The sequence below is a fragment of the Eleutherodactylus coqui genome, chromosome 5 (genome assembly GCF_035609145.1).
Source record: "Eleutherodactylus coqui strain aEleCoq1 chromosome 5, aEleCoq1.hap1, whole genome shotgun sequence".
In the NCBI taxonomy this organism is placed as follows: Eukaryota; Metazoa; Chordata; class Amphibia; order Anura; family Eleutherodactylidae; genus Eleutherodactylus; species Eleutherodactylus coqui.
Genome location: NC_089841.1, coordinates 168,080,910 through 168,094,401, shown reverse-complemented (window position 1 = coordinate 168,094,401; position 13,492 = coordinate 168,080,910). Strand labels below are relative to the sequence as shown.

At 43.1% G+C, this 13,492-nt stretch overlaps 1 protein-coding gene across 1 annotated transcript in view; it reads right to left on the bottom strand.

Annotated features, from left to right (window-relative positions):
* Positions 1 to 3,402: 3,402 nt before the first annotated feature.
* Positions 3,403 to 13,492, bottom strand: part of PITPNB (phosphatidylinositol transfer protein beta) — a 44,181-nt gene continuing 34,091 nt past the window's right edge. Inside the window, exons 8-11 of the mRNA XM_066603688.1 lie at positions 10,705 to 10,782; positions 8,623 to 8,733; positions 7,504 to 7,626; positions 3,403 to 4,953 (exon numbers count right to left, since the gene is read on the bottom strand). Coding sequence (XP_066459785.1) covers positions 4,903 to 4,953; positions 7,504 to 7,626; positions 8,623 to 8,733; positions 10,705 to 10,782 — 363 coding nt within the window. The 3' untranslated portion in view covers positions 3,403 to 4,902. The remainder of the gene's footprint in view (positions 4,954 to 7,503; positions 7,627 to 8,622; positions 8,734 to 10,704; positions 10,783 to 13,492) is intronic.

Here is a 13,492-nt window from a genome sequence, read left to right as displayed (position 1 = left end):
TAAGGAAAGTGTACTCAAAGTGGCCTCCCGAACAATACATGTATGGAACCATGGTTGGATCTATGGTCATTCCATGGACTCTTAATTCAGTATCCGAATTTGAATCTCCTGCAGATGATGGTAGATGACTTCCTGGATAATCTACCCCTATCGTAGCAGAAGAGGTCTCTTTAAGTATGTTTTCCTTACTTCAGCCATAGCAGCGGTCCCACAGGACTTGGACACAAAAGGCGGATTCCTGCTTCTCACATGCTGCTCTTCAACTTTACAATTGGATTTTACCCTCTTACAGGGAGGGGCCACATGTAGCACATCCATGCCTTCCTATTCAAGCATGCTACTGTTATTTCAACATAGGACACCCATATTAAGATATAGCACTGGATCAGTCTTTTTGACTAAACCATGTATGGCTGAATGCATTACTAGCTGTATTAGCCCAAGTGAAGAGAGCACTCCCTGCGAGAATTGTATCATTCAGATGAGTAGCAGATGGCCAAATTAGAGGGTCTGCAGGGCCAGAGACAATACCTATGGCAAGTCAGTGCCATCAGGACAGTAAAGAAACCGGTCAGCTTAAACATTCTGTCTCATCATTCTGTCCACATATAGATTTGTAGGAAGTCTTGTATTTTAGATTTCTGCTCATTCTGGACCTAGAGGTCCCAGGGGCGGTCATATCCATGACTGACAGCTGTGTAGGAGTGTGCATACAGAAAGACTGCCAATCACTGATAGCTTAAAGATCGAGTGGGTGGGCCCAAGAATCAGCAAAGCTATAGATAAAATACAGGTTACTCAATCTTTTTCCACAAACCTATACAGCAATCTGCTCAGCTGATTCTCTGTGGGAGGCTTTTCCTAATTTGCTTGCAGATTGGACTGCATTTTCAATGCAAGAGGTTCCTCTTAGGCAGTAACAGGTACCATGCCTTGTCTAGGTTTTTTTTCTTTAATACAAACAAAAGGTATGATATAATGCAATCTGGGCTCTATAGAAAATAGGCAAGAAACATTGTGTAATTCAAAGTTCAGTTCTCACAAAAGATGGTGGTGACCTCGTCTAGAGGTTGGGAGCTGCCAGCAAGTATTACATCAAGGGTGAACGGCGTCTGACCCTGAAGGACTAATTACACCGCACTAGCCCTCTCATGGTTATTTCAGCACACATTCTATATATTCTTTCCAAAAGAAGTTTGCTTAAAATAAGTTTCTAAGCATCCTTCATCACGAACTACAACAGTGGCCTCACGTCTGGCAGACGAGCACTGCTCCATATAGTTCATTCAGCAGCCATGTGGATACTTCATTGCACCCAGCCGTACTGCTGACCAATCAGATCTTACAGAATTCAGCAAGGCTTCTCTGATAAACCATACCGCATTCTGTAAAATAGCAGCATTTCACTTTTGCCCCCAGCTGGGAGTTTATAGATGCAATGTGTCCATAGACAGTTACATGGGAGTTTGACCACTCAGCCATGACATTAAAACCACTGACAGGTGAGGTGAATAACATTATCTCATGACAATGACACCTGTCAATGGATGGGATATATTAGGCAGGAAGTGAACAGTCCGTTCTTCATGTGCTGGAAGCAGAAAATGTGGAAAGCATAAGAATCTGAACAACTTTGACAATGACCAAGTTGTAATGATGGTCCAAAAAGGTAGGCCGCAGCTGTGGAGTGTTCCTATATGTAGAAACTAGTACTTACCAACAGCGTTCTGATGAAGTACGACCAGTGCTGCGGCAACAAGGTCATGGGTGCCCAAAACTAATTGTTGCATATGGGGAGGTGGATGCGTAGCCCACCTAGGTGGATCCCACAGAAGAGCTACTATAGCACAAATTGCTGAAAAAGTTACTGCTGACTGAAAGGCGTCAGAACACACAGAGCATTGCTGCTTGCTGTGTAGAGCGCTTCATAGCGGCCGTTCAGAGGGCCCATGCTGACCCGCAAATGGGCTTGCGAGCTTCAGATTTGGACCAAGGAGTAATGGAAGAAGGGGGCCTGATATGATGAATTAGGTTTTCCTTCACATCATGTGAACATCTGGGTGTGTGTGCGACATTTACCAGAAGTGGCACCAAGCTGCACTATTGGGAAAGGCAATCTAGCAGAAATAGGGTGATGCTTTGGGGAATGTTCTGCTGCAGATCGTGTTGATTTGGCTTCAAATTTTTTAGATCTCACCCCAAATCAAGCAGGTGTAGGATGTAATGGAAAACCATACCAATCCACGGAGGTCCCAAGTTTCAGGAGATAAAGGTCCATTTAGACGGGACGAATGCCGGGCAAACGATGCCCAACCCTTGTCCCTGTGTGTCCTCGCTGCTGCACGGGAGCTGGTATTGCTGGCTCACTCACAGCGAGGCAAGCAGATGGTTTTAATATGGTTAATCCTATGCATATATCCTCCATATGGTCATACAATTTACCTGGGAAAGTTCATAGCTTCCCTCATTGTTAATATCAAAGTTTTAGCCATAACAGAAAGTGGACATTGGAATGATGGAGCCTGGGATACTGGCACTAATGGCATATTCAGAAATGATCAATTGTGATGTTTATAGCCTATGGCAGGCCTGTCACCGATGCTTGAATTAAAGGGGTATTCTGGGACTTAAAAAAATAAATAAATAAATAAATAATCTAATGGGCAGGCAATAGTGAAAAATAGAAAATAAGCAGAGCTCATCCCCTCCTGGAATGCCCCCATGGTCCAGCACAGGAGTCCTGGTTGCCACCAGTCCAATTATAGAAGCTGCAGCCGTTTACGGAGCATGTGACCACTCAGCCAATCACTGGCTTCAGTGGTGATGGTTAGAGATGGTACGTGACCACAGAGGCTAGTGATTGGCTGAGCGGTCATGTGCACAATAAACAGCATGTGACAACTTTTTTTTTTTTAGACCCAGAAAAACCCCGTAAGTTTTACAGATAAATGGCAAATGGGAATATTTTTTCATCAATGCTGAATAAAGGGAAGTCAAATAATAGATTTAACATTTATAATGTGCATACACTGGCATAAACAGGACACCCATGACGAAGCAATATTCCCAGGTAGCAAGACGTTTGCGGAATATCCTTGAAAGGAAATATTAACTTGAGAATACAGCCCTTAAAGTGAAATCCTACTAAGCAAGCTACAAAATGTGTAAGATACACATCCAGATCAATCCTCACTGACTGACAGATAAGATCACTGATGGGAGATTGAGTATTGCTATGCAATGGCCTCAGTGTGGCGGATCCGATACCAGTAACAGAAGCAACACCAGACCTGGAATTCCTTAATGAAATATGCCGGGAAACTTCAAGTTTTGAGCAGTTCCCCTTTAAGTCATTGACACATATGCGTCTGAAATAACGAGCCTTCATTAAATTGTAGAACATTCATATTTGGTGATCAAATTTATTGGTTTCTTACACTTATTGACATACTGTTCACACACCAGACTGCAATTCTTGACATTTTACATTCATTAAAAGTTCCCCTGAATTTTAAAATCTGGACTGAGACACTGCAACATTTCCTCACGTCTGACTCCAATTCCCACCGGAGGGGGGGGGGGGGGGGGGGGAACAAAAAACTTCTGTATCATAACAGACTTAATGATGAGTAGTGTTACGTCTAGAATAATCAAGTAGAATAAGGGGCATCTACTATATAGGTGTAATGTAAAGGCAAGTGTGAACAGAGACTACGGGATTTAACGTTGCAGTTCTAGGTGAACATTGTGTAAAAAAAAAAAAAAAGTTGTTCCTAAAATATTTCAATTTCGTTTTCCTAAGCCAAATACTAAGCATTGGACATGCTCCATTAAAAAACCTATTGCGGATCTATCTACAAGTGAACTGTATAACATTAGGTTATAACCTCTCTCTCTCCAACTGCTAATTAATGCTTTTATATATTAAATTAAATATTCATTTTACACGTAGACGAGTGGAAAGCATAAATAATGGAGAAATGAAACAGTTTGCATAGTTTCCAAACTGCAACATCTGAAATGAGCAATGTCTTCCAACAGTGTGTGTTTGCACAAGACTCATCCCAAAAAGGGGGGAAAAACTAGAGAAAGTAGTGAAAGAAAAAAAACAAAAACATACCAGTGAATGTGCTTGACATATTCCAGGCACCCTCCAGAAAACTGCTGGGGAAACAATAGAGCGTCACCACCTAACCGAAAGCGTGCATGGCATACTCACATGTGATGCATCGTTTCACCAGCAGTTTTCTTGTGCTCTGCTCCATGTAAACAAAACAAGAAGGGGTGGACCTAGACGGACAAGACCCCAGACAGACACATCTCCCAAGAATCAGCATAGATCCAAAATCTGGGACGGATACAATTCTGACAAAAGACCGTTACCAATGAAACCAAAGCTATTCACTGCAATGGCAAATTATATTACTTTGATTAAAAAAATAAGCCTATAACGACCTACTGGGCATTTGGGGGTTAAATGGAAATTCACCGTAAGAGAACGTAGCTTAGTAAAGGTTCACCCTGAGCCCAGTTTTACATGATGCTGTAATATTCTTATAGATATCAAAAGCAACAACTCATTACTATTTGGTAAATTTGTTACGGAACCAAAAAAAAAATAAAATAGTAGTTTATTTGCCTGGCATTAAACTAAAAGAGTTAAAAAGTAGAACAAAAAGTTTTGCAAAAACGCTTGGCCTGGCTGTCAGGAGTCCATGCCGTACAATGCTAGTGACATTCATAGGGCTTGTAAACTAGTCAGGTACAGTACATTTCTTGCTCATGTCAGGTACAGTACACTTAAGTAGTTTATGCTCAGAGTGTTTATATAGCTATAGAGATACAGGTATATAAACACAGATGTAAATGACAATTCTGCATGCGGTTTGGTCGGGTCCGTCTTCATTCGTCGTTGGCAGCACTCGTTCCTCTCACGTGACCTTGGTTGCGTAGCTAGATCAGAAAAGAAAAAAAAAATTATTAAAACCATGTGATGAGCTGGTGGACATTAAGAAATAATCTTCAGGTAGCATGAGCAAGAAGTGCAAACACCCCTGTATGACAGAAACAGGCATCAGTAGCGCTAAAAGAGAATAGTGATCAGTGCTTGGAAGAAAAACGAAAAACACCGCTGTTTTAGGGTATGTTCACACGTAGTAGAAATACTGCGATTTACTGCAGCGGGATTGGCTGCAGATTGTTTTTTTTCAATTTGCATATTCAAATGAGGGGGTGAAAATTGCAAAACAATATGCAATATGTAACATGTGGGCCGACGCAGTTCCACACCAGGTTTCTGCAGTGGAAATTGCGCATATGTGTGGACATACCCATATACTAGAGCGAGTTACTGCTTAAAGGGATTTCCAGGGTTTGAAAAACATGGCTGTTTTCATCCAAACAGCGCCACCCTTGTTCATAGGGTTGTGTGTGGTACTGCAGCTCACTCCGTTGAAGTGAATAGGAGCTGAGCGTAGAGATACCAAAACACAACCTACGGACAAGAATGGTGTGTGTTTGGAAGAAAGCAGCCATGTTTTTCTAACCCTGGACACCCCCTTTAACACCATATCATCCTGTAACTTCCACAAGGCAAGCAGATAAGGTGAAGATATAGACGGCATATGAAGATTACATAGAAATGTGCAGCCGATAGAAAGAGCAAGAAGACTGGACCAAGCGTTTTGGGTATATGAAGTAGTACAGGTGCATCACCTTATTATTGGCCCGCTACTTACTTACAGACCTCAATACTGCCCCTGTAACTAGACTTGGCTTTTTTAGTTGTCTGCAGCAGTTGTACCTCGAACAGGACCCTTCTTACGTATCTAGATGTGGAATGAAATTAAAAAGCTACTCAAAAAAAGGAAACAATTGTAAGCTGAAGTAAACACAGATAGAACAGACGATCACCTGGTCATGTAAGAGGAACCCACCGCAGAAAGCTGAAAAGGAAAAAACACGCAGCAATGCCCGAACCCAACATGATGTGGGCAGTGCCCTGCGAGGACACTGGGTATGGGAAAGAAAGTCCTACTAGCTAGAGAGAATCCATGGAAATAGTGGTCATGCCACACATGAGAGCATACTGCGGACCCTCGTCTCTTGGACAGAGTGGAGAGCAGTTACATAGTCATTAGTACTATACCGCCCTGGAAAGGTCATCATCATGGAGGAAGAAATCATTTCATTTTAATTACCCTTTACAAGGGGGTGCTGAGAAGTCTTTGGCTTTGTTTTTTTGTTTCTATGGTAACAAATGTTACATCACATGAAAGCCTTATGTGTCTAGTATATGTTTTCATAATTTTGTGTTTGTAGCTTATGGCAACAGTGATCTAGGCATGCGGGAAAACAAAATGGCGGAGTCTAAGGCGATGTTCACAGCAAATCACAGCAGAGGAGTGATACAATTCTTGTTTCTGCAAGGAAAGTCCGCAAAGGATATTCATGGTGATATGTCGCAGACATTGGGGGATCAATGCCCTTCATATTCTACAGTTAAGAACTGGGTTGCCAAATTTAAAACGGGCCACTTCAGCACCAATGATGAGGAACGTCCTGGATGACCGAGAAAGGTTGTTGTTCCGGAGATCGTCAATGCTGTGCACAACCTCATACTGGAGAATCAGCGAATTTCAGCTTAAGGAATAGCAGACATCATGGGTATTTCTCATGAACGTGTTTGTGTCATTATCCATGAACATTCGAACATGAAGAAGCTATCTGCAAAGTGGGTGCCCAAATGTTTGACAACAGATCAGAAAAGCATGCGAGTGAAAACTTCCCGGTCCATTTGTCAGCGTTTCCGGACTGATAAGAACTTCCTGGATCGACTGATCACTATGGATGAGACCTGGATTTATTTGTATGACCCTGAAACCAAGGAACAGTCAAAACAGTGGAGGCACAGTGGTTCTCCTCGCCCAAAGAAGTTCAGGGTACAAAAATCAGCCACTAAGGTGATGGCGTCTGTGTTCTGGGATAAGGAGGGTGTGCTGCTAGTGGACTACCTTCAAAATGGTTCCACCATCAATGCAAGGTATTACATTGAACTTTTGGACCAATTGAAGGCAGCTCTGAAGGCCAGAAGGTGCGGCAAGCTGTCCAAAGGACTCTTGTTCCTGCAAGACAATGCCTCGGCTCACACTGCACAAGCGACCACGGCAAATCTGGTGGAGCTAGGCTTCCTGCTGGCTGACCACCCACCTTATTCACTAGATCTAGCTCCCTCCGACTATCATCTGTTTCCAAACCTGACGAAACACCTCAAGGGTACCAAATTCACACCATTTCTGATGCCATGGCTGCTACGGATGACTGGTCTGACGCACAACCAAAACCTTTTTTGCAAGGCTTACAGAACTTGGAATACCGATGTAAGAAATCTGTTGGCATCAGTGGAGAGTATGTGGAATAAATGTAAATCTCGTTTCTTTCTGGGTAAAGCCAGAGACTTATCAGCAACTCGTATATTACAGAAGGAATTCTAGAACTTCTTACCGCTTCTAACTCCTTCTGCGTTTCGTCCTCCATTCGCCTTATGTCTTCCATCGTTAGGCCAATCCATTTGTCAATCCAGCAGAACAATTGACGATGAAAGTTCGTAAATATTCGTTTTTCTTGCTTAAGAGAAAATATGAAAAAAGTCCAAATTAATTTCTTTAAAAAGGCAAGATTCATCAACTATTTAGTCTGTTATCAGTCCTGCCTCCCCAATTTAGCCGCTTTCCCTCAGGTAGGTCCATACGGTGGCCACACACAAGATTAAAGTCTGCCAAAAACAGACGATTCACGATGGGCTGACAGACATTTGTCTGCCAAAACGCTCCGCTCAAAAAGACAAACAAACGGCATGATTGGCTCATTATTTGCCACTTTGCAAAAGTTTTTTTTCTTTCTTAAAACTTTTTCCCCCTCACCAGCCATCAGAAATGTATTAGACATTCCTCTCAAGTGCTGACCACTATGACTGGAACATATAGCAGATATTGCTAGTGAAGTAGTCAGCGAATTTTACGCCAAAGATCATTCACAGATAGGAGATGGGAAGTGTAAAATGTACAAACTTTATCATGTTTGGGTGTTGCGTAATAGATTGTAGAAGATAAGTACCAAAAACAGAAAAAAAAAAACTCCCTCTGTGCTCACTGGAAGTCAGGAACAAGTTACCGCAATGCTTTGCGGAAGATCGGCGGTTCAAGCCGCCCATCGAGAAGCATGGGCGTCCAGACTTGACACATGCAAATTTGTTTTCCGGATTCCACATGTGGAAAACAAAAATCACAGCATGCTCCATTTCAGTGCGGTTCCCGCACAGACGGCTTCGACTAAAGTCAATGGGAGCCATCTGATCGGCAGTTGATACTGTGGACGGGCCGTGGATTATGCGGGAAAGTAGGAGTTTGGGGGGAAAAAAACCAAAAAGTGTACTGCACATGTGCGCCGGCCGGCACTTCCGCAGTGCAGAAAGAAGAAGAAGACACAGACAGCTAAGCAGGGTCCTCGGCGGCAGGCAGGGTCGGGTTCCGCTGCGGGCTCCCACATGCGGAATCAGATCCGTCCATGAACATGAGGCCTTAGAAAAACATTCTTATTAGTTTAACATTTGGAGATTCTTACCTTTTGAATAAAATTTTCTACTTTATTTTGAAGTCCCCACCATCTAAACTTTATTGTAACTAGTTTGTACGCACACATTCGTGGACAGTCCTCTGAGTTTGCAAGTTCTTTCTGCAAAAGTTGTAAATAAAGACATATTAGGATTAAAATGCCATTGAAATCATACAATTTGGCAAAGTTAGTGCACCAATGTCTGCAGAAAAACCCCAAACCAATCACTGCCATACAAAACATTAGCGTATTCGCAATAAGCTGAACTTGAAATAACCCAGCGGATGGATTGTATGACACCACCGCCTCCACATGACTTAGGCCGGTCTCACACGACTGAATTTAGTTTGTGTAATCCCCGATAGTCGCCTGCGCGGACGATCCGTGGTATTCTGTATCCATTAACGAGAAGGTAATGGGTCTAACCGCAATACATATTTAAAATATTTCTGTGCGGCAGCAGTTGGAGCCGGATGAAAACTTGAACCCAGAGTTTCTAACAGCAGAAGACAGAAACTCTGGGTTTTTGAGAAAAAATTACAACAGATTCTTATAGTTAATGTAGATGAAAAAGTACAAATTGTGGATGTTCACCATACATGTAAAGCAAGTCTGTAAGTCAGTGTGATGCCATCTGGTGGCTGAAAAATGTAATGCAGAGTGCTACAGTATAAACGTGAAAAAAAAATAAAGATGAGCCATAGACCCAGATTGTTGTTCAGTCCTGGAATCTCCCGCTTCCCCAGGTTGGCCAAGCAAGCAGGCAGCCAGCCAGAGATAAGCGGCTGCAGACCCCCCTGATAATACTTATCTCCTGGGGCCAAATTCACAAATGAATGCAGTTGTCAGCAGACAGTTGGGCCTCCCCAACACGCAGTGTATCTCCTACGTTTATGTGTATGGTAATCTTAAAAAGGCAGAGAAGAGGTATAGACCCCATTTGTTTGCTTCCCCTAACTTCTATATAAGGCATGATATATCCGGCTAGATTTCCAATACACAGCAAAACTGAAAAATGTAAAATTGTAACTTTACTGTTGATAGTCCCAATCCCGGGGCCAAGTGAGAAGATTTAGAGCAACTATGACCCTTATTTATTAATCTGTGCTATGGACTGTTCTTTCAGGACATTGTTGGGGATCCCCAATGCCAACCCCCTCGCTGGATGTGATCCATCCAATCTGGCTGACATCAGCGGTCGCTACAAATGGGAAATCCTATTACCACGAATCTACTAGAGGAGTGATATTTCTAAGGCTCTGATCACATCTATCAGCTCCATGTAACACAGGCACTAAACAGATAGCATACAGCCGCACTCCTCAACAGGGTCGCACTGTGAACAATGTATTACAATGTAACTTGTTCTGTTTCTTTATACCGCTCTCTAGAATGGTGTGGTCTACTGGAGTATTCTGGATGGTTTATCTTTGTGTCATACTAGCGCATACTGGACAGATGAAGGCCATATGCACACTTGGCCTCCTGCAGACGGCCGGGTCGGATCCCCTGCGAGAATTCTCAAAGCAGGACCCGACCCGCGCCCCTGCAGGGACCAGTGCGGCTCTCACCTGCTCCCGTGGCTCTGAATCTGTGATGCGACGGCTGCCACCTAGCCGGCGTGTGCGCAGAGCGGAGCCGGGAGTGACATTTCTGTGCGGGCCTCTTGGAGACCCAAACAGAAATAGAACATGCCGCGATTTGTTTTCCGCGTGTGTTTTAACGTGGACAAATCGCGTCCGTCTGCATAGGATTGTGTGTTGTAATGCAATCCTATGCAGACTGGCACGGGCGGAAATTCTGCGGGAAATCCCGCCGCGGAATTTCCGCCTGTGTGCAGGGGGCCTTGCACGGACGTCCATGTTTAGCGTGTATGTTGGGAGCTTTCTAGGACTGCACACTGAACGAACATCACACACCTGATATGAACATCGAAAGTCCAACATGAATAAAATGTCCCATCACAACCACAGTGACTAATAGTCACAATTGTGTTTGCATATTGAGAAACCTATCCGGCTGGATTCACATGTCATTACGCACAAGACCATGTGGCTTCCCGAGAACCCAACCTTGTATTCCCCAAGTTACCTTCCAATTAGGTCCCAGAGGTCCCCGTTTTGTTTTGATTGACTGAAATATTGATGGATCTTCATCTGCTTTGTAATCCTGCAAAACACAAAAGTGTGATAATATCAGACCCAGTTCTACACCCATCATATTGTACAAACCTGCTCAGTGTTACTTATCTAATGGACAGGAGTCTAAGATTTCTTCAAATCGTGTATCCCAAGTCATGACAAGATCAATACAAGTTCTGTTTCTCAGGGTCCAATACTGTTGCCACCATTGTGAACATGCCACAGGTGCCCAAGCCCTAAAACACTCCATCACTCCAGCGGCACTTCAGGGCAGACAAGTTACAGCCGTCTCACACTGCGGATCGTCATGCCCTGGGAGACCCAACCCAACTCTCCCACCCAGGTATGACATAGGCACGAACTGCACTTACACTACATATACAAGTACCATCAGCACTTCTCAACTGCAGCGAGACCTCCCGTTCATTTCTCTTGCACAAAGGGTTTCGTTGGCAAAAAAAGCATTAGAGAAACAAAAGACGATTCTATGATACATGACAGAATTCAGCATCGGAAACACAATGTGCAGCTTCCAATTACAGCTGCAAATGAGCAATAGTGTGGAAGGAGACAGCCTTCTGGCTTTGTTAGCATGCAATCTCCTTCAGGATCCCACAGGGAGCGCGGAGCCACTGTAGGCGAGCCTTTGGCTGGTGGTTTATTCCGTTTGCCACCAGCTGTACACTTCTCATCTCATTAGTTTAGTTGGGATACTCCGGGGGATGACAGCTGGAACCCACTTGAATCTCCGGCTCTGAGGATTACTGGAGGCTAATTCCGCTGTGCAGTTTCTGCAGCCCTTAAACCAGCGCGGCCACTACATATCACTGAGCGGCACAAACAGTTTGAGCTCCTCAAGTAGGTTAAAAACGCAACAGGCTAAGATGTCACAACGGATGAGAATGTTTCCTGTCCGCCGAGTGCCCGAGCAAAGGAAACAATTCATTCCAAACAAGGGAAACTGCAGACATGTCACACTGCCTGGCCTAAAGCGAGCCGTCTCAGCGAGGCACAGGAGAACAAGCAATTGTCAAGCAGTACAAAAACTAATATTAACATAGCTGAATAGCTGGACTGTTATCGCATATGTGACAACTCTGTTCCCATGTTCCAAGACGGGCCGGCCAGAAGACACAGGCTGAACTATGGAGGGTAGGATCCATCTAATCCCTTCAAGAGATTGGTTTTGTTTTGTTTTTTCATTTCCGCCTTAACTTTTATTTTTTTTTTAACTTTCCATTAACCTAGTTGCACGCTGGCTTGTTTTTAACGGGACGAGTTGTAACTTTTACTATCCCCATTTAAGTGTACTGAAAGTATTTTAAACTTTTCAAGTAGGTTGTAACTGAAAACTGCAACTGCATCACTTTGAGGAGTTTAGTTTTTACGCTGATTATGGTGCAGTAAAACCGACACGCACTTTATTCTGCAGGTAAGTGTAGTTACAGCAAAACCAAGTTTAGTTTAGGTTTTACTACTTTTATTTTTTTGTTTATTGGGCTGGGAGGGTTCCGTTTTTGCGGGGTGAGCTCTAGCCTTTATTAGTACCATTTGGGGGTACATATACCTTTTGATCACTTTTTATTTCTTTTTTTGAGAAGACTTGGTAGATAATCATAAGAAAAGCAATTCTCACATTCTGCATATTATTCTGATGGGGCATTTTGGGCAAAGAGTGATATTTAAATATTTCTGACTTATATAAACACCACAACATACCGAATGTTTTTTTATGGGTTAGATTTTTTTTTAATGGAAAAATAGGAAAAGGGTTTTTTTGAACTTTTAGAATGGAACATTTTTTAAAAAGCAGCCCTGGGTCCATTGTCCATGTGGAAGCAGATAGTGCTGTCAGCAGTACAGTGGCCCAGTTTTGTACTACAGGAAGAACCCCACTGATTTGAAATGGGAGCTGTGCCTGCACTACCAAACCAGGCCACTGCAATAAAGACAGAGCTATCTGCCTCAAACGCTGTCTGCATTGACAGTGAGCAATCAGCTAATTGTCAGGGATCCTGAGTGGTGTACCTCCGCCAATCAACTACTGATGATTTATCCCGATAACAGGCCATCAATAAATAGACTTCTGATACGATGGCCCATGCTGGGAGCCTTGTTCTAGATTAGTACAGCACTGATGTGGTGTCTTCTCATGGGGCAGTTTAGGAATTTTTTTTTTTAATTCTACACAATCCAAAAGAATCAACATTTTCAGGGTCATTAGTTGCCGCTAGTGATCGGAGCAGCTGCGAATAAGGTGAAGCAAGTGGATTTACAGCTCACAGCTATAAACTATTGTACTTACTGCTTCTTACCCTTAAGGATTATATAACTGGCTGCTGTCGGGCATGCCTCCTTAAGGGTCTCTTAAAGCTTAATTACAAGCAATGAGTGTCATTTGAACAAACGACTTTTTTGCTTTCAAATGATGTGTTTACACGCAAAGATAATTGTTTGAAATCCTCGCCATTTCCCTCGTTAGCTGGGTCCTTGGGAAGTGTTTATATGTAAAGTGGACACAGATCAGATAAGTGGATGATGGTTTGCTCAGGTGGGCGTGTATGCCACAAATCTCTGGGGAGGTTTATAGTTAATACGAAGAAAAAAACATTGTCTACTGTGGCAGTTTTTAAGTTGGCTTTTGAATGAGTCATTTTGTTTAGGTGGGCAAACAATCGCCCCTCCCCTCAAGTTGTTTGAACGACTTCTATTTGAACCTAACGACAACCAAATGAACT